A 20381-nucleotide genomic window follows, 5' to 3' on the forward strand; every position below is an offset into this window, starting at 1 on the left:
GCTCCCATTCCACAAATGGTAAATTGGCCCAGCATCTTACTCCTTTTTCCACTGAAGATAATGTGTCCTGAAATGAACATTGACTGTGTCTTAAAATCCAATAAATTAAATTGTCTTTCCTCAGCCAGCAGCAGGAGTAATGGAAAACATTTCTCAGAACTAGTTTGTTTAATTTCTACAGAAGTGTTTGACCTAACAATCTGTTTTAGCAAATTGGTGTGACTTAGAGATAACTGATAAGCACACAGCAAAAACCAGCTATGCAATTACCTGTCACAAGTCAGATATTTTATACAAAATTTAAAAATTATACACAAACAGATCAGGAATACAGTTTGAATAAATAAATAAATAAAAATCTCCAGTTCCATCACAATAGATGAAAAAAAAGTTAGTAAAGGTGCTAGAACTAACAGCTTGACAATATGCAATTTAACTGCCAGGGTACTGAAAATCTCATCCTACATAGTGTTTAACAAGATCATCAACATCTGCCTCTGGATTAATGCACTATGGAGAAGGATAATCAGCTAGCTAAGTGCAAGATCTGATGTTTATATGCAAAAAAATCAGTAAATTGTGACACATTAAATTCAGCATAACTTCATTAACAACTGAGCAACCAAGTTTTGTGCCCAACTGGAAAGACCTTTGGCAAACTTCTTCCTTTGTAGCACTACCAGAAGAGAGAGGAGAAGGCCAGGCTGCAGAGGGCTAAGGATTAGAGAAGGGCTTGTCACTGTGAAGAGGTACAGTGACCAAGTGGGATGGTCCCACAAATAAATATTACTTTTTCATGAGTGTGTGTCCATAAGCTAAAAGGAAGGAAAACACAATGGTTCAGTACAATGAAACAATTCCATTTTATCGTCTCATGTCTGAGTGTAAGTGCTGACAGTGAAGTGCCAGCTACCCTTTCTCCCTCACCCAGGCCAACCAATGCCTTTAACAACTCATACAGGACATTTTCACCTATCTCCTATTCAGTCAATGGGCTCTAGACCAAAACCCCTCTGGACTACAGGGATCTGACTTGCTGACACACAATGAAACAAAGTGATAGATAAACTCTTGCAAATGAAAATGGGAACTGGCAAGGTGTCTTTGGGAAGCTCTTTGCCAGAAGAGACTATCCTGTCTAACCACATATGTCAGAAGGAACACTCCCCCCAGCACTCCCATGTTGCAGGGCTAGTCCCTGCAGCACAGGCACAACTGGGAGCTGTGCAATATCAGCCCATGTGGGCTCCCTCAGAGGCCCACAGACACCACTCACCGCTGAGGATTGCGGCTACAAAGGGCACAGAGGGAACTCTGGGCTTTCTACACTTGCTGCTAATTAGCTTTTCCACTTCTGATCTTCTGGATGTCTCAGCTTCAGCCCTACCTTCTCTTATCTCTCCCTATTTTTTCTTGCTTTCTTCCCCTTTTCAGACTATTATATGAACTCTTGCCACCCTTGGTTCCAGCTGATAAAGTTGCACAGAATCCCTCTATCACACTTTTCTTCTCTGGTCTTCACAAAGCACAAAGTTGTGAGGACCATGACCCTCACCATGTTCAGTGTCCTGCCTCACTGCTCTGTTAGGTCAGTAACACTGGTCCCTCTCAAGACAGTGTATTTTGAATAATTAATCACAGAATCATTGATGCTGGAAAAGGTCAAGTCCATGCATTAACCTAAAACTGCCAGGTCCACCATAAACCCTAAGTACCACACCTACAAGTTCTTTGAATACTTCCAGGGACTGCTATTCCATCACAGCCCTGGGCAGCTTGTACCAAATGCCTGACAACCTTTTCAGTGAATCAATTTTTTTCTGTATATCAAATCCAAACCTTCCTGGGTGCAATTTGAGGTCATCTCCTCTTATTCTATCACTTGTTATGTGGGAGAGTTGGCACTACAGTGCTGTTAACACACACATACACATACTATGGCCATTTTAGTACCATACCACTGCCACCTGTTTCCATGCACTCCTGCAATGAAAAGCCATGAGAAGCCCTTGCACTTTTGCTGCTTTGTGACTCTGCTGGGGGAAGTTTTCCCCACAGGAATCCCACTCACTCATCACAGCCCTGGGTGCCTGTCCCTGAAACCTCTACCTAGAACTTGTAAAGTGTTTTTTGAGCTACCATGGAATAGAAGCATTTAGTAGCATAGCCTTTTTTATTACCTCACATTTTGCTCTATTCCCCTCAATAAGCATTCTCTTGAAGAGAGAGCTATAACATTAACTAGAAGTCTGAGAAAAATAGCAAGAATATAGCCAAAAGGTGAGCAAGGTAGTTCTCTTTTTACAGCATTTCAATTAAACTCACCCAGTTCTGGTCTTCATGCTAGTTTTAAAGCTTCTGTGTGGCAGTGACTGGGTGCAGAGCTTCAGAGGTCTCACACTGACACTTTAGCAGCTAGTTTCTGGTGTGCACGTACAACTACACACAAATTTTACAAGCCAGTTCCAGCCTTATATTGGCTTACAGCCATTATTTTGAATTATATCCTCCTGACATTTATTAAAGGCCTGGGAATGTTGACTTGATGCTGCCCAGAATATGATGCAACTCAAACACAACTATTTCTTACTCTTTGGGAGCCACATCACTTATCCTAGGCAAGGTTTTGACCAGACATTCATATTTTCATGCATATTTCTATACAGCCTCTCCATGCTGCACTGTAAAAAGCACTTATTTAGCTGGTGTTGAACTGAGAACCTGTATGGGCCACGCTGGGGGCACTTCTCCCCACAGACACCCCCTCACCCCAGCAAGCTCATTATCAATATTCCATGCCGGAGGGTGGTGCAAGACATTAAATAATACTGATAATGATTGAATTGAATAATATTGGAGCCAGTATCATAGCTTGGGGTATGTCAGTACCAGAGCAACTCTGCCTCTGATCATAATGAAAGCAAGCCCTCTGAGCCTGGCAGCTCAGCCAGTTTTCAGTCTTTTTCCGTGTCAATTTATCTAAATCAGACCTCATCGCTTCTTACACAGTGATGTTACAGGAGAGTGTCAAAAGCCATTCTAAAGTTGGCATAAACACGCATACACAATCACAAACTTGGATTAGAAATCTCTCTGCAAGACTAACCATCTTTACAGAACAACCATTAGTGCCGAAATACCTTAAATCAAGATCATAAGCAGCAAAGCCCAAGGAGTGGCTGAGGTCCCTTGGTTTGTTTGGCCTGGAGGAGACTGAGGGGATCCCTCATTGCAATCTGCAACATCCTTATGAGAGGAGAGAGAGGAGGCATTCATCTCTTCACCCTCGTGACTACTGACAGGACTCGAGAAAACAGCATAAAGCTGAGTTAGGGGAGGTTTAGGCTGGATATCAGGAAAAGGTTCTTCCCTAGAGTATGGCTGAGGACTGGAACAGGTTCCTCAGGGCAGTGGTCACGGCCCCAAGGCTGACAGAGCTCAAGGAGCATTTGGACAACGCTCTTGGGCACAGGGTGCGATTTCTGAGGTGTCTTGTGCAGAGCCGAGAATTGGACTCGATGATCCTGATGGATCCCTTCCAACTCCGCATATCCTAGGATATCCTATTCTAACATTTCCTTTCCCCTTCTTTTTTCTTTTTTTCTCCCTCCATTCCCGACTTTCCCTCGGACCGCTCCCCCTGCCCTCAGGGCGGGCGGCGCGCGCGGCGCCCGTTGCCCCGGCGACGCAGTCCCGAAGTCTCGCGAGGCGGCGCGCGGCTCTCGCGGGCAGGGCGGAAGCGGCCGCCGTGTTTACAACCCGCGCCGGGGCCGGGCCGGGGGCACCGGCGAGCGCCCCTCGCCCATGTGCCCGCAGCCCCCGCCGTCCATGGAAGTGATGGAGGGGCCCCTCAACCTGGTGAGCGCGGGGAGAGGAGGGGAAGGGGGGGCGCGTCGAGTCAGCCGGTGCCGCCGCTCAGACAGCGGGGAGAGGGTGACACCGCTCGGCTCTCAGCCCCTGGTCAGCAGGCGGAGATGCGCGACCTGAACAGAACAAGGGGTTCTTGCTGCCCTTCTTCCCCCCAAACACCTGTCCGGGTGTGGGGCCAGGCCCTGTCCGGACGGGAGCGGGGTGCGCTGGGCCGGTGCCGCCGGGGACAGCGCTGCCTCGGGCCCGGAGCGCGGCACGGAGAGGGAAGCGGCCGGGTGCGTGTCGTGGCATGTTTAGATTGGAGGGGTGTGGGAACAGCGCCTTGCAAAAGCGAGGGACAAGGGCAGCTCAGGAAGGAAGCGTCTGGAGGAAGCGTTTAGATGACACAGGCCATAACCGTGAGGGTTTCAAGAGTTTTAGAGGCTTGTCAGGGCCTGGTATTGGCTAAGTGCTTCCTCTAATTTCAGAAGGTGAAATGCTTTAAAACCTTAAGTCAGTAATTGTTTTGCTTAACCTAAATTTCTAAGAAACCTGAACTGAAACGTAGTCTAAAACATGCTTCTTCACAAAAACTAATCAGATGTTAAACGGTCTGAATTGGCAGGTCTCTGTCCCATAGACAAGATCTAGGTCAAGAAGAGTTAATTCTCTGCTTCCCTGTGGGTTTTAGCAGAGCTGTAGCTTGGCTATGTGGTGATACACAGAGCATTCCCTTAGAAAACAAGTTTGGGTCCAGCAGTCCAGTTAGCCAGAGGCAGCACACTGAGAATACAGCTGTATTGCTTCCAGTCAGGTCCAGGAATTGTTTAGACATTGCCATGCAAACCTCAGAGACTGGTGTCAGTTTAGGTTTTAACCAAAGCTTATTTATGCCAGGATGGGGCAGCCCTGACAAATCACTGCCTACAGAGTCAATCAGGTATTTCTAGGTTGCTCTGCCTAGTTTCAGAAAGATTTACACAGCTGTCATTGCAGACCATCTATGGAATTAGGGCTGGCAGTGTAATAGGAAGTTGGTCTATTTAGATCTGTGGGTTCTGCAGTGGTGCAGAACCACTCTGGGTATGTCAGCATCATACTGTCTTCACTTTTTACTCTGTCTACTGAAAGAGTAACTGAAATAAGGAATAGCAGGAAATAGGAAAGCTCTTGCAACCTGTTGATGTCATAGGGTTAAAGTCAGGCAAACTTAAAGCATAGTAAAACAGGAGGGCTAAATTATAGCTATTTCACAGACATTGTAAAAACCTTTTTAAAAAGTAGATAGTAGCTCATAAGATTCTAAAGAGAAAATTATAGTTGCACATTCACTAGTAAAGGTCTGAAAGTAGCAACTTTTTTGGCAATATCACCAGTCAGTAATGTCATGTTTCTTACTGAGACTACTTAGGAGGACTGTAGGAGTGACGTGACTGTGACTGAAGCCTGGTTTATAACCTTGAAACCACAATAGGAGTGTGCAGTCACCATGCCTGTCTGGCTCCAGGCTGACAATAAGGTCAAGACACTTCTGGATGTAATGGATGATACAGGAAAAGGAGTTGCTTTGCACACTTTCATACACACAATTCTGAATTTGGCTGTGAATAGGTTCCTACTGCCTGAGTGTGTCCTGAAATACAAAAACTTTTCTTGAAGCTGCAGTGCAATGTAGTCATGGACCATCATATACAGGAGGGTGACACATCCATTGAGGCTGTGTCAAGCACCATGGAAACTCCTCATGATAAGAGGGCTGAATGGGTGCAGCACCATGGTTAGAGCATGCCTGGATTTTTACAAGGACATGAACAGGAAGGAGTGACTTCAGTTCTGCAAAGCTCTGCTGTTCACAGCCCCTCCCTGCTGTGGAGCTTCAGACTGACAGCATCATTCAGGGAAGGTGCCAACTCCAAAATAAGGATGTTCATTTAAGGTTTTGATACTATCCAGTGTTACCTATTGCACTCTCTTTTCCCGTTAATTTCTTCTCTTACCTAGATCTAGTTCCAGTGAATTGGAAAAGCACAACTTTTTCCAAATATGCCAATGAGGAAAATAAAGCTACCAAAAAAAAAAAAAAAGGAAAACCAACCAAAGCTACCAGATCACCCAACAACTAAACTACAAAGTGGTACAGTAATCATTAGTCTTATTTAACTGCTAGCAATATTTTAAATACAAGTTATTTTCCCTCTTCCAATATATCATGGCTTGACAATTTTCACAAAACCCATTTTTCGTCAGTTAAGGCTATTCATTAGAATTACTACAGTACTTGAATCTTGCTTTGTCTTGTAAAAATTGTCTATTAATAGTGGATTGGTGCATATAGTCTTAGTTACTGGGAAGCATGGATACTGTCCTGATTTTCCTGGCCAGTTGATCTGACCTCCAAAAAAACCCCAAACAAAACAATGACAAGAACAACAAAAACAAACAACCACACCCCACCCCTTACACTCTAATGTCATATCTTCTATTTTCCTGGCTTCATTTATGCTCTTTTTCTGAAACTTCTGAAGGATACATTTTCCTAAAATAAATATGGAACTGAGTCTTCTTCAACCTCACACAAAAAATTTTAGGTTATGCCATGGAACTTAAAACCAGCATGAAGCAAGTGGAGTCCCTGCACCAGCAGGCAGCTATACACAGCTGATTACTTATTTCACACATAATCTAGACCAAAAACATCCCAACATTCTTTTTACAAATTAAAACTTGCACTATAAAAGCATGCAGATAATTCTTCTATGAACACTGCATGTTTTTACAGAGCACCTTGAGAGCCTCTCTGTGCTGCTTGCCATTGGGGCACTTCCTGCTGCCCTCTGATTTTGGCAAAGAATTTTGATCCCACATCCAGCCATAATTTTACCCTTAGGTGTAGGAGCAAAAGTTCAAGTTAAGAAGCACAACCACACACTGCTGACCATCAGAAGCTTAGAAATAACAGTAAAAGTGAGGCAAATAGTATTAACCTCAGGAGGAGACTAGAAATTGCTCCTTAAACAGAGTTTGACACCCAGGACTTCATAATTCTGCAGATTCTACTTTCACAGCTCAGTTCTCCTGTAGCTAAGGAGCTGTAGCACCTCTACCTTGTATTCTTCCTGCAAGGCAGTAGTATTTGTATGGTTTGCAGTAAAATAAAATCCAAAATCTGGTTAATATCTGTCACCTCTGAAGTTTCCTGAAGCAAAAAGGACCCAGCTTGAAGAGCTGCTGTTTTAGTGAAAACCAGAAAGCACAGACCAATAGCTGGAGTGAGAACAGTACAAAATGTGTATTCCACGAATCTCATGTAATGAAAACTTTTAATATTAATGCTGCTAGCCATCAGTAGCAATCATTGCAGTGCAAGCCAATCAATGGTTTACTTAATTATTTCAAAATGAGGTAATAGTGCATCCACACAAAGGCAGAATAACAAGCAGAATAAATATGTGACATGGAAGGGTAGGAGGAGAAAATAGAAAACATCTACAGAAGTTCACTAGAGACCATAGAATTTAAACCACACATGTTAATGTGTTTGAGACTTAATGCCAGCCTGCACTTCTGTTATTTTCATTGGAAAACCAGGAATATTATGTTAATCTACAGAAACATCCATGGAGCCCCATTTATTTTGATTTTTTTTTTTTCAGTCTTAACCTGTCAGCTGCTAGACTTCATCTTCCAGTGTAGAATGAAACCAAAAAGGGGCAGATGCACTCAGTTCTGAAGTCCAGTTACAGAGAACAAGCTTGTAAGGTAACAAAAGGGGAAGTATCACTAGACAGGCATGCTTAACACAAAATCTGTTATTACCACAGTGTGGAAGAACCAAAAGGTGTGAATTACAGAGGCTGCAGCATATCTGAGTGAAGTGGCTGGAGGTGATCAGATACTCAGCTGAACAGCCAGATCAGTAATAGCCACCTTGGAAAAGCTGGACAGTGTTGTGTGCAGGCATGTAACTGCTGTAAAAGCACAACAACAAAACTGTTCCTTGTGGCACATAAAACAACTTGCAGCAGCTCCCAGTCAAGAACATAATTGGCTAAGCACTGGGTGGCTGGCAGGTGTTATTTGCTCACTGTACCTGTGCTGTTTGGGTACCTACCAGCAGTGCCTTTCTGCTGTGTCACACTGGCCTTGCATGCCTCTCATCAAGCACAGAGCTCAGCTGTGAGTAAGCATGACCAGCAGATTAAAGACCCAAATGAAGCCATCTCAGAGAAGCCTGGTGAGACAGAGTGAAGGCACAGCTGAAGCCTTTCTGCCCCACTTGTTTTGAAATTGTTTCTCTTGGAAGCTTGTTTACTGGACAATTTGTTGTAATGGTTCAGATGCTCCTATTGAGAGGCAGCTCAGTTGCTGCAACAGCTTGAGCCTTGTGGTTTAGGGCTACATACAAAAGCCCAGACTGGTTTTGTTTATCAGGGCAGTGGAATGGTTCTCACTTAACCTTCAGTTAGTAAGACTTGTGTAGTACCAGCTGTGACACATTTTATGTGGGGACAAAAAGGACATAGCCAAAGCAGCTGAGATCTGCAGGCACACAAAATGCTCTGGGGAGGTGGTGGAGTCACCATCTCTGGGTAAGGAAAGACCAGACATTACAGTCATTGCTGTGGCCTCAGTGACAGAGTGATGTTCAGTCACAGGCTGAACTCAATCTCACTGTTCTTTTCCAACCTAATTTATTCTGGGAGTCTGAAAATGCTCTGAAAAACAAGTGGAAGCATTTAGTGCTTTTATCATACTGAATAAAGGAACCCAATGAGGCTGATTTGACTGTGCAGCACCTTAATGAAGGTGCAGGTGCTCAGGGAAAGAGCTGCAGCTCTGCCTGGATGGGGTTTGGAAGATTCCACCTAACCTGAGCAGTATGGATGCAAGTTGGGTTCATTCCAGATCTTTTAATTGCATTTGCATGGTGAGAAACTCAGAGTAACCATTTTATCTGAAACTTGGAATAGGTTGGGAACACAGGCATAGTCAATTAGAGCTATTCAGTCAATTAATGGGGTTGCCTAAAGAGCTGCTTGCTTGTCTGCCCATATATTTAAAGTCTAATACTATTGCTTACGTGCAAGGTGAACTTTGACATCTTCACAATTCAATACAAAGTGATTCAAAGTGGGTCTGTTCTCTCAACATTAACATTCTCATGATAGTGTCACTTACTTGTTTTGCTCTATAGGAACACTAACCCATAATTTACACAGTTGAGTCATTGTTCTGTCAACCTTGCTAAATACAGGCTTTCAAAAACAGAAAATTGAGCTAACATGTGACTAGTGGTCTTGGTTGAACAGCCACAATGGGTTCTGCCATATTTTGGTTGACCTTTAGTCATCTTTCTCTACAGAACACAAGTATTTAAAAATGGGTGCAAATGGGGGCTTGCTTCTCTTGGTAAAACGAAACCATTGCCATTTCTTTAGTTTTTCTGCAAATATATTCTCATTATTTAGCATAAGTTATGGTACAACTATTATTTTTACTTTTAGTGCAACTGCCACTGAATACAAGCATTTTCCATAGTCACCCTGATCAAGGTTGCACTTTTTTTAGTAAATGAACGGCCATAGTTTATTCTTAGACCTCTCAGATCAAGTTTTGCACTTGCATTCTCTCATTACATTTTTTCAGCGCATATGAGGACATACACATTCAAACCTTTCTAAATTCACTATTTCCTGGTAAGAATGGCTTTGGAAGAGGCTTCTGTAGGTATAGCCTCTGACAGAGTGTCTGTGGAGTGGGGAGAGCCATGGTGCACCACCTATCCCACCCTTTGTGGGCTGCTGCTGTAAACACCCACATGGAAAACACTCAGCACTCTTCTGGATAACAGGGCAGCAATGCAGTGTTCACTTTGACTGTTCAAAATAGAAGTCAGACCTATAGCCTTAGGGAAACAAATCCTAAAATAGATCCCTCATTGCTCAAAAAAACCCTTCCTCCTTGTTTTCAGCAGTAGGAGAGCACAGGTATTAATCTTTTCAGGCAATAATAACTGATATGCACAGTCCATAACATGAAATAGATGATAGCAGCATCAAACAGTGGTTTCACTTAAAACATTTACAAACAGAAACTTCTTTGCAGTTAAACTTTCATCAGGCCCCATTACTCTAGCAGCTGGGTTTTTCCTGCCTTTGTCACTTTAAGTGAAGTGCTGTAATCTGTGCTCCATAATCCCATTAAAATACATCATTTTCTGGTGAGTCCTTTGTAATATGCTAAGAAGGCTGTAAGCTTAACATCTTGCGCAAGGCTTTGTCCAGTGAAGAGCTGTTCCATTAGAGGAACAGAGAAAAACAAAACATACCTGTCTCAGCTGCAGGAGCACTGTTGCAAATGACTGCTCTGAGGAGAGGGTAGTAGGCCTACCCTGTTTGAAAATGTATACATCATCTGCCTTTTTTTTTTAGAACACTATTTTTATTTTTTTTCCTGTTATGCTCCTTTCCATGATAGCTAACCATCAGCTAGAGTTGTATGGGAAGAGAAGCAGCTTTCCTTCCTTATCCCCACAACCCAAGCCAGGATCACACTGTGGTAGTCCTTTAAGTTGTAAGAGGATGCTGTGTCTAGAAAGAAAACATTGCTATTTTTTCATTTGAAGGAACAGTAATAGGCCTGGCAAATGGCCTTATGGTTTCATTTCTCACAGCCTGCAGTCACATCATTATCTAGTCTATAGTAGGAAAAAAAACAAACCCACAAAGAAGTGGAATGTTAAATTTTGGTTAAAGAAAGCTGTAGGTAAAGAGGAGACCCTCATTGCTGTTCTGTAGGATTTTTTGATTGGGTTTTATCCTGCTGTTCAGAGATTACATAGGCAACGATTTGGGCTAGTCAGGTGGAAAGATCAAATAGGAACACTTCCAGAATAGCACTAAAACTTAGTAAAGCAAGTATCATCCCTCAGCATCTCACTACATTTACAGAAGGTGGGGAAAAGTGTCTCACTTACCTGCTCCAGTTAATCCAGAGTGCTCCAAGTCACACAGTAAGGCTTGCCCAAATCTCTTAAGAACTAATTACATTGGAGCAAGGTGAGGAAGCTTTATAGCTTGGCCATCCTTCACTCACACCTGCTTCCTATTACAAGAGTTAAGTTGTTACACCTGTCCATTTGCCTACTGGGAATTCCTGCTCATCAGGATTGGGAGGGACATCTGAAAGTAGTTGTCAGCCTGCTTCCTCTTTTCAATTCTACAGCTTCTTAATAAAGTATAATTTTTCTTACACCCCATCCTACATTAATTTTCAGCAGTGGAAGAGGAAAGAGAAATGAGATCTATAAGCCCACCACAGTCAAGCAGCAGGTGTTTCTGTAATCACAGCAGCAAGACCAAAGTCAAAGCAATCCTGCCTCTGTCTGCTGGGAACCAGCACTGAGCTCCAGAGCTGTTGTGTAAATACATTCCTCTAGCTTGACATCAGAGCAGGGATAAACTTGAGAATTATCTTCTCTTTATGACAGAGGACCAGTTCTTCCATTGCCAGTTTTATGATGGGACACAGGCCACTCTGGGTTCAAAACAGATGTGCTAACAGTGGTGGAAGCTGCATGGCTGAGGGTAACTGAGCACTAAGAACCAACCATCAGAGTAGCCAAGATGTAAAGGCTCATCCATGATAATGGCTAGTAAGCATCCAAATGCTTCTGTTGCAGCTTCATCACTTGCTGCTAGGAAACAGCACCACTGATTTCTTCCAATTGCTTCTTGATAAATAAGGTAATGTGAAAGTGGGAGAAATTCCTTGATCTTTCCACAATCAACTAATTAGAACAGACACAGGTTAGAATAAATGAGTAAGTATTTTCTTGTCAACCTGTCAGGAAAAGATAGGAAAATAGGAATTCCTTGCCCATGACTGACTGTAAAACAGCTAGTTTTCTCACACAGGGCTCTGCTGAAAACTGATTTTTTTTTCTGGTGTGGCTCCTGTTGTTTCCAGTGGGAATTCTATTGCATCAGAGTAAGATGGCCTGACACGTATATTTTGATGTAAGAGTCAGAAAGGCATTGTGATCTTTTTATCAGAGGACCCTAGGTTTTGTTTTTGCCAACATCTATGGACTTTTGTTTTCTTAATTTGATTCACAGTTCAGCCCAACTTCTTCAGACTCTCTTCAGCTTCACTGGGAGTTAATTGAGAATGGAAATAATTTAATTGCTCAATCAAATAAGAACTGAATGTCCTCAGATGTTCTACATGTGCTTAAGTGCTTTGAGTAAGATCACACTCCAGCAGTTTAAAACATACATGAATAATGTTTGAAAACAATGGGACTCAAATTCTCATATGTAAAAACTAGTAAATGAAACTTGTCCTCTGACTTGTTGAATTGCTTTCTCAGCTCTTCTGTCTCTGGCTATTCTATTTCCTCTTTCCCTGTTTTTTTAGACCCGCCCATGCAGTTTGCAGAAGCAGCTGTATCAATACTAATTTACTGAAAAATTGTTTTGCAAAGAACTAGCTCAGGTGTTTTATGTCCATGACATAGCTAATTTGTAATGGGACAAGCTGCCAGGAATAACCAAGGAGGTGGCTCTGTCTGTGCTGATACTGTTTGTTCATATCAAAGGGAAATAAGTTTATCTTTCTGGCATATGTTGTTCGTAGGAGTCCATAGAAAAAGGCCATAAAACAGATGATTTTCCAATAGGAAAATACTTCCTCTACTGAGATTACTTAACCTCAGAGAAATGGGAAATGCTAACAATGCTCCGAGGATTCAGTGAAGGTGAGGAAGAAGAATATAACAAAGAATATTTCTTGTGAAAAATCAGGGAGTTGTGGTTTAGGTTTTTTAAGAACACACCATATTAGCATATGAAATCAGTTTTAGGAAAGCCAAATGTGTTCATGGAGTGATGTTACTGCCAGGAATTGTTTAAGAACAGCTGTTGTCCAAACAGGTGTTTTCTCTACAAGTTTTCTCTTCTGTGGTGTCAGAGCTGCTAAGATTCTGGTAGAACACTGAACTTACTGTAATACTGTAGGGCATAACTCCACTTGGCAGACAAACTGACGTGCATTTTGGGACCTGTATTTTAAATGGATGTTAATGTCAGTACCATGTAAATATCAGTACCTGATGTCTGTTTACTTCAAGCTCCACATATAGTAAAGCAGTGCTGAGCAGTGTGTGTAACTCACAGCCTCACCAGCTAGTGCTTGCAGCCTTTCACATTCCACAGCTTGTCTTGGAGGAAGGACCATAAAATCCATGTCTTGTAGTAATGACAAAAAAAAGCCTTGCTTTCATGAGTGTTGCAGTGCTGGTTATGCAATGGTTTCTCACTAAGCATATGCAAATACTTGCATCAAATGTTTGTTTTCAGCAACAACCTTAGTCTGTGTTGGTGGTTTACATTAGTGGTTTACAAATACTCATATAGATTTAACTGTTGTGCAGCAACAACGTGACTTTGATACTTTTAACTATGGCTGTGCTGCAACCATTCATTGGTGTAAGCTGCAGACAAAAATAAAAAGCAAGTTATTCACCCAAGAGGCAAAATGTCTTGGGTATAGGGCAGCAGAAAATATCAAATCAGCTGTAAGATGTAACACAATTGAAATATCTTGAATTCTGCCAGGTAAATTGGTCCAAAATACTTCCAACTTCTCATAACTTCTTTTGGCCCAGTGTTCTTTTTGCATTACTATGGTAAATGCCTGCCTAGAAAGGGAAGCATGTGCTTTCTGAGGAACAGCTTCAAAAGTATTTTGTTGTGTACACACCAATTTTGCTACATTAACAAACTTCATTTCTTACCAGTACAGACTCTTGTAAGATACTATTAAAGAAGTCCAGTTACAAAGCTGGGAAGGGAGTGAAAATCTGAGCCTAAAAGCCTGAGAAATGGAATCAGTACAGGTTTTTCAGATGTATTGGTTACTTTAAAGATAGGTGTAACTATTTGTCCATTAACCCTCATTGATGTAATGTTGTTTTTTTCATTTTAAGGCTCACCAGCAAAGCAGAAAAGCAGACCGCTTGTTGGCAGCGGGGAAATATGAAGAAGCAATTTCCTGTCACAAAAAAGCTGCTGGTGAGTAGGTTATTTCTCACATTTCAGCTCTTAAAATCAGTTTCTAGATTTGCATGCACCAAGCCTGTCTTGAGTTCAAGAAGTATTTGAACAGTGTTTGATTGGGATTCTTGGGGTGTCCTGCACAGCGCCAGGAGTTGGCCTTGATGGTCCTGCTGGGTCCCTTCCAGCTCAGCAGATTCTGTGATTCTGTGTAAGCAGAATGTCTAGTAACTTGAAAAATATATATTTTTAAAATGTCAGTTGGTTTTTCAGTCCAGATCAAGAACCCTTTTGAAAACTTTTTTTCTCACGTGAGCAGCCAAAGTCAGACATTTCCAAGTTGTTTAGATTGGGGGTGATTATCACTGTGAAGGCAGTTCTTGACTGAAGATGAAGCCAACACCTTATGGTGTGCACAGACTGAAGCTGTGTACCTGCTCTAAGCCAGTTTCACTTTATACTTTGCATTTTCTTTACTGCTTTCATAGGCGAGGGCACAGTGCTTTCTCTGTTGGTAAAGGACAAATGTTTGCTTACAAAACTTCCCTTTCCTAATGTCTGCATCAAGGCAGCTAGGAACAGGTGAGAGCTCCCCCAGAACTCAAGCTAAACAGCAGCTTCCATCACAGACCTTGACTCTGCAGGGACAGCCTCTCCTCTGTGAGATCCTGTGCTTTTACCTGTCCATTTAAACAGTCCTGCTTCACTTTTTGTGTTGGGGTCCCTCAGCTCTCTGACAGTGTCCAGCTCTTTGGCAGAAGAAGAAAGGAGGTCTTAACTGGTGCAACAAGTAGGGCATTTTCAGTGACAGGGCTTGTGTGGAGACAAAGTAAGTGACTACTCTGAACATGGTAACCTGGATACCAGGCATTCTGCCTCCATTCATAAATACTAGAAAACCCCATGAAGTGAGAAACTAATAGTTTCTTTGGTATTTATGAATACTCAGAGTGGTGAGGGATTGCACTTACATTCTAAAATGCATACTTTTTGTTTTCTTTCCCTTCATATACCAAGATCAAACCCAAAACTACACTGAATGTTTCTTGCTTTTGTCTTGCATCATTCCAAATTTGGTTGAGAATTGCTCATACATTGTCATTTTCAGCACTAGTAAGATATGCTCGAAGTCTTTCTGGAAATTGCTGCTGCTCTAAAAACAAACTAGAGTGACCCAAGCCAACAGGATTACCATGGGAAGGGTGTAGTGTGCATTACAAGGTCTTACAGTAATTTTTTCAGACAGCAGGTGTTTCCAGCCACTGTAACTTGTAAATACTTTCCTCTAGACTGCTGCCTTTATGTGGGAGTTGAGCACACAGGTCTGAAGGCTTTCCTTAGCTTTTCTGGAGGTGTTCAGGTTTCCCAGGCTGCCCTGAGTGCTGATGGATGATGTTCTGTCCCACAGGGTACCTCACGGACGCCATGAAGCTGACCCAGTCGGAGCAGGTGAGACCTGAGCACAGCAACTGCCAGAACCAGCCACAGCCCCTGGTGTGCCCATGGGTCCCACTGGGTCTGATCACACCCCTCCTGGCCATTAGCCTCTGCAAAATTCTTTGAACCCTGGGCAACTGCACCAGGAGTTTCACAAGTGTGGTAATACTAATCTTCCTAGAGAGTTTTTCCAAGGACAAGAGAAACCTTAACCCATCCAAGGGGTCTCCAGCTTTGTAGTCTGCCAGACATCTTCAAGTATGTGACAAAACATGTGTCATTAACTTTATCTGTTAGTATTTTGCTCAGACAAAAAGCCAAACATCTCACCTACAGTGTGTCATTTTGGCTTAATGCATCCTGATTGGAGGATCTCTAGAATAACAGCCCTGACACTTTTTCTTATTCATTGCACAAATTTATCTGTGAATGTAGTAGTGTAGTCTGCTCAGTACTTTTGTACCAGCAGGCTTTGAATTTAGCCAATATTGTGAAATCAAATAACCCTTGGAGATCAGAATCTGTCTTTGCTCCAGTGGGTCATTCTTGTAGAAAAATGGTCTTTGACCCAGGTGAGGTCATAACCACTCTGCCACCTCCTTCATTAAATATAGCTGAATCATTTGGGTCCATACCTGGCCTTGGAGCAATTTGCTGCTTCATTTTGGATGTTATTGATACAGCTACACAGATAACATCATAGAAGCATACAAAAAGTGTGCATTGTTTAGCCAGAGTGTGGCTGTGCATGCCAAGTGAATCTCTTCCTTCTTGGTGTTGGTCATAGGTCAGTTAAACCCTGGGGTGCCTCTGCCCAGAGGTATTGTAGCCTGGTCAGTGACTTACAAACAAACAGAGCAGTAGTTATGCTAAACCTGACATATCTGAATCTTTTGCACTGTCGAAGCAGAGAACATTTCCTGTTGGACTTAATGTCTGAATAACAAAAGCTCCCCCCCTTGGGCATGCAGTGATGCTGTTGATGTAAATATTTACACACATGTAATTCAGTGTTTGTGAATATTTGGATGGCATTAGGGATCACCAACTAAATTGTTTAATCTTGTTCTTACTCAGGCTCAGCTATCACTGGAATTACAAAGGGATAGTCATATGAAACAGTTACTGCTCATCCAGGAGAGGTGGAAAAGGGCAAAGAGGGAGGAAAAGCTGAAAGCCCAGCAGAGTGCTGACAAGGAAGCTGCTGCACATCTTCAGACTTCTTACAGGCCATCTGCTGAAGACTCTGATGATCAAAACATACTGGTTCCTGTTGCTCAGAAATACAGCTCTTCCACAGAGAAACATTCACAGGATGTTCGGGGTGTCTTTGACAGGGACCCAGATACACTTCTGTTTCTGCTGCAGAAAAAAAAGGAGCCAGTGGAAGCATGTATTGGGAGTAAAGCGCCAAAAGATGACAAAACAATAATAGAGGAGCAGGCAACCAAAATTGCAGATTTGAAGCAGCTCATAGAATCTCTTGTAGCTGAAAACGAGAGGTTAAGGAGAGAGAATAAGCAGTTAAAAGCAGAAAGAGCTAGACTCCAAAAATCTCCAGTAGACAAGGAGTTGGATGTAGACACTGACTTTGTGGAGAAGTCAGAGTTGTGGGGTCTGCAGCAGCACTCGGAATCTGCTTCTTCAGCTGCAACTTGGCAGAAGTTTGCCACAACTGCTGGGAAGGCAAAGGACATTCCAATACCCAACCTTCCCCCCCTGGACATCCCGTCCCCGGAACTCCCGCTGCTGGAACTCTCTGATGATATTCTCAAAGGACTGATGAATAGTTAAAAACCAGGAAAAGTGCTCAGTGTAGTTACCCAAACTTGAGAAAAGGGAAAGCCACCAGGACAATGGTGATCTGAGGGCAGAAACATTTACCACAATCCTACTGTTGGAGAAAAGGCATTAAGCAACTTTGTTACTGTGAAATACACATCATACCTGATTTACTTCATGGAAGTGAAAGGTACCATAGTTGGTATAAGATGGTGATCTCTTTAGTCTTTCTCCCAATGTTTCAAACCAAATGACTGCCTGGAGAATGTTTCAAGTAACACAATCCTTCAGGGTTTTTAAGTATGCTATATGTAATAGTTATCTATAATGCCATAAATGATGGTGCAGAACCTAACTGTTATGGTTGCCAGTGGGCTGCCACTTCATATTGAAAAATGCTTTCTAGCATGAATTTAAACTGTGCATTTCATTATGCATAACTTTGTTAATTCAGATACAGTGCAATTTATACACCTCCTAGATGGATTTATGTGCCACACTCTGTGTTCCTGACCATGTTAACCTCAAGTCAGGAGAGATTTTAATTTCCATGCTATGAAGGAACCAACTTACTTGTTCTGTCGATGTGGGTTTTTTTGGGGGTTATCTGTTTACATAACTAATCAGGGTGCATTGAATCTAGCTATTGGTTTCTGTATAAAGTGACATGGTTTAAAATGAAAAATCCATACTTAAGGTAAAATACCCTTTTTGTTTTCAGTGATGCATGAATGGAAATAATTCTAGCTGGCAGTATTTGATTGAAAAAAAAATTGTTTACAGCTTAACCTGATTCAAAAAGGATAGGAAAATAAAAACCAAGGTGTTTTGACACTGTCTGTTACATTTGTACAAATTTTGCCAAGTATAAAGAACAAATCAGTACTTGTACTAAGTGTTAGGATACACCTACAGCTGAGCTTCCACGTTCATCATCCAGCAAATTCAAGAAAGCTGGGATGAAGTGGAGTGACCTGGCTGTCAGCTGGGTTCCAGCCCTTTAGAGTGCTGGAGCATCAGCAGAGCAGCTCTGTGGGTTTGCTGGGACACAGCCCAGTAGGAGCTGTAGGAACAGTGCTGAGGGTGCTGGGTCTGAGCAGGGCCATGCACACACCCTGAGGGTGCTGGGTCTGAGCAGGGCTGTGCAGCCTCCTCACACCTGTCCCTACCAGCATGGCTCAGCTCCTGCCCTGGAGCCCAGCTGGGGCTTTCCCAAGGGGTGTTTTATTGTAGTGGAGGCATTAATTACCTTCAGCTGTTACTGATTAGTGAAGTGTTCAGTATTGCAAGCTACGGCATTTTAAGTTACTCTCATGCTGTTAAAAGGTAAGCTTGCTTTCTAAGAGTTCATTTTTCTTCCAGAGTAGACTTGGAAGTGCAGCAAGAACACCTCACTGCTGTGCAAATTCTCCCCTTACCTCTGTACACCTGGTATCTTCTGTGCTTGAAGGAGCATAGGGACTGAGTGTTAGAGAAAGTCTATAAAAACAGAGGTAAGACAAGTTCATTAGAGGAGATGCCTTGTGCTGAATTGTGCTGGGAAATAAAGAAGTTATTTTTTAAGGGGAGCAGTTTAGGGAACAGCCCCATCCAGCTGTGATGAGGTAAGGCCCAACTCACTGCTCCCACCAAAGGAGCTCCCACCAGTCTCTGCTGGCCCCTGCCTGGCTATACCAGGTAACAAGGCAGAGGAGCATGCTGTTTCTAGTTGTGTAGGTTAAGCAAAGAAAATAGCATGTGCTCACAAGCTGGAGATAAAATTATTTGAGCACCTACCTCATGCCACTGCTGGGGTGGTAGCTCAGGGTTGTTAACTACAAGACAGACATGTCAGTGGTGTCTGCAAATGTCAGCTAGAGGAGAAGGAAACAGCTTTTAGGTCTGTTGAAGTCAGGGTTCTTCAGAGGTGGGAGCATTGGAATTACAAGCTCTACCTTCTTGATTTTAACACTAAACTGTCCCTTCATGTGTAGCTGCATAAACAAAACACCAGATCTGAAAGAAGCTGCTTCTCTGTGGGAAGGATGGCCAAGTAGGGGCAAAACTCCATACTGCCACTTGTGGAAGTGGTGTTAAGACTTCTCTCTCTCCTGCAATGCAAATGTATGTTTGTTCTTGCAGTCTGCCTACTCAGCACGACTGCTGCTGAATCCCAACTCCACGGGCGTGTTCCACTCTCGTGAGTGATGCTGAATTTTTTAACGTAAGAAATTCTTCAGTCTGAATCCAGAGCTAAGCAATTACTCAGTGCATTGGAAAAAGGTAGGTTGTACAAAGAATACTCACCACTAGAGGACAGGTTTTACAGATTCACAACAGTAAAGCCAGGGAAATCCTTCTCCCGTGGCTGTCAGCAATTAATTTATGTCACAACAATTTAAAGCTGTGTTAAGTTACTGCACTCGCGGGCAGGGTGTGTCCGGGCGGGTCCCGCAGCCGCGGCCGCCACCTGGCGGGAGCCGGGCCCGGCTCGGGGCCGCTCCCTCTCCGGCCGTGCCCTCGCTCCTTGCACCGCCAAACCGATGGGATGGGCTCCGTGCCCGCGCCGGGAGGGAGTGAGGAAGAGGGTGGTGCGGGAATGCAGCAGGGACCGACCAGCAACAACAAAGCCGTGAGTCACTTTTGTCCCAGGGATCGTCACCAAAGCCTGGCACAGCACACACAAACATTCCCGGGGTGCTCAGTCTGGGCTGCATTGTTTTGTAATGGACAGTTAAAGAATCCTGTGGTCCGTTGTTTCAAAGTGTCTCACCAAGAACCAATTTTAAAAGACACATCCAGACACTGACTTCTATTCATAGACTTTGCTTTAACCACAGAAACCACCCTTGTCTTGGCACACAGAAACACTGGCCCCATTGAATATTGCCAACATATGCTATGCCGAAAGAAACTGCAATTATCCAATCTCTGGCTGTATCACCACAGAAAGAGAAACCAAAGAAAGGCAACTGGGAAGCAATGTGGAGTCTCCTGAGAATAAAATTGTGCAGACTTCACCACTACCAGTTGCTACTTAAAATGATGGCTAAACCCAAAATACAGACGTGTTGGGTTTTACATTTTGCTTTTATTAAAAGGGAAAAAAGGGATTTTGTGACTGCTTCCTCTGACAGCATTTTCATGTTCAGGAACTCTGGTAGTGAACTCCTTCCTGCTGTCCTTTCAGCAGCAGCTCTTCAGCCACCTGCAGCTCCTGATGACTGCTTTCAGTGACACGAGCTACACCTCAGCTAGACTCTCCCACAAAAGGTTGGA

At 43.0% G+C, this 20381-nt stretch overlaps 1 protein-coding gene across 1 annotated transcript; it reads left to right on the plus strand.

Moving 5' to 3' along the window:
• The first annotated feature begins 3753 nt into the window (after window positions 1-3753).
• NRBF2 (nuclear receptor binding factor 2) lies at window positions 3754-17955 on the plus strand. The gene is made up of 4 exons (XM_054277054.1): window positions 3754-3858; window positions 13838-13922; window positions 15313-15353; window positions 16419-17955. Exons 1-4 carry the CDS (start codon window positions 3805-3807, stop codon window positions 17133-17135), a joined length of 897 nt encoding a protein of 298 aa, XP_054133029.1. The 5' UTR covers window positions 3754-3804; the 3' UTR covers window positions 17136-17955.
• Window positions 17956-20381: the final 2426 nt, after the last annotated feature.

The sequence above is a fragment of the Melozone crissalis genome, unplaced genomic scaffold (assembly GCF_028551555.1).
Source record: "Melozone crissalis strain CALT ecotype California unplaced genomic scaffold, PUWL_Pcris_2 ptg000019l_1, whole genome shotgun sequence".
Taxonomy (NCBI): Eukaryota; Metazoa; Chordata; class Aves; order Passeriformes; family Passerellidae; genus Melozone; species Melozone crissalis.

Bases quoted from the DNA above. Each gene is read 5' to 3' on its own strand.
- NRBF2 (XM_054277054.1), top strand. From the start codon at position 3,805: ATGTGCCCGCAGCCCCCGCCGTCCATGGAAGTGATGGAGGGGCCCCTC. The intron at 3,859-13,837 runs GTGAGCGCGGGG...TTTCATTTTAAG, and splicing joins TGGAGGGGCCCCTCAACCTG to GCTCACCAGCAAAGCAGAAA. The intron at 15,354-16,418 runs GTGAGACCTGAG...GTTCTTACTCAG, and splicing joins AGCTGACCCAGTCGGAGCAG to GCTCAGCTATCACTGGAATT.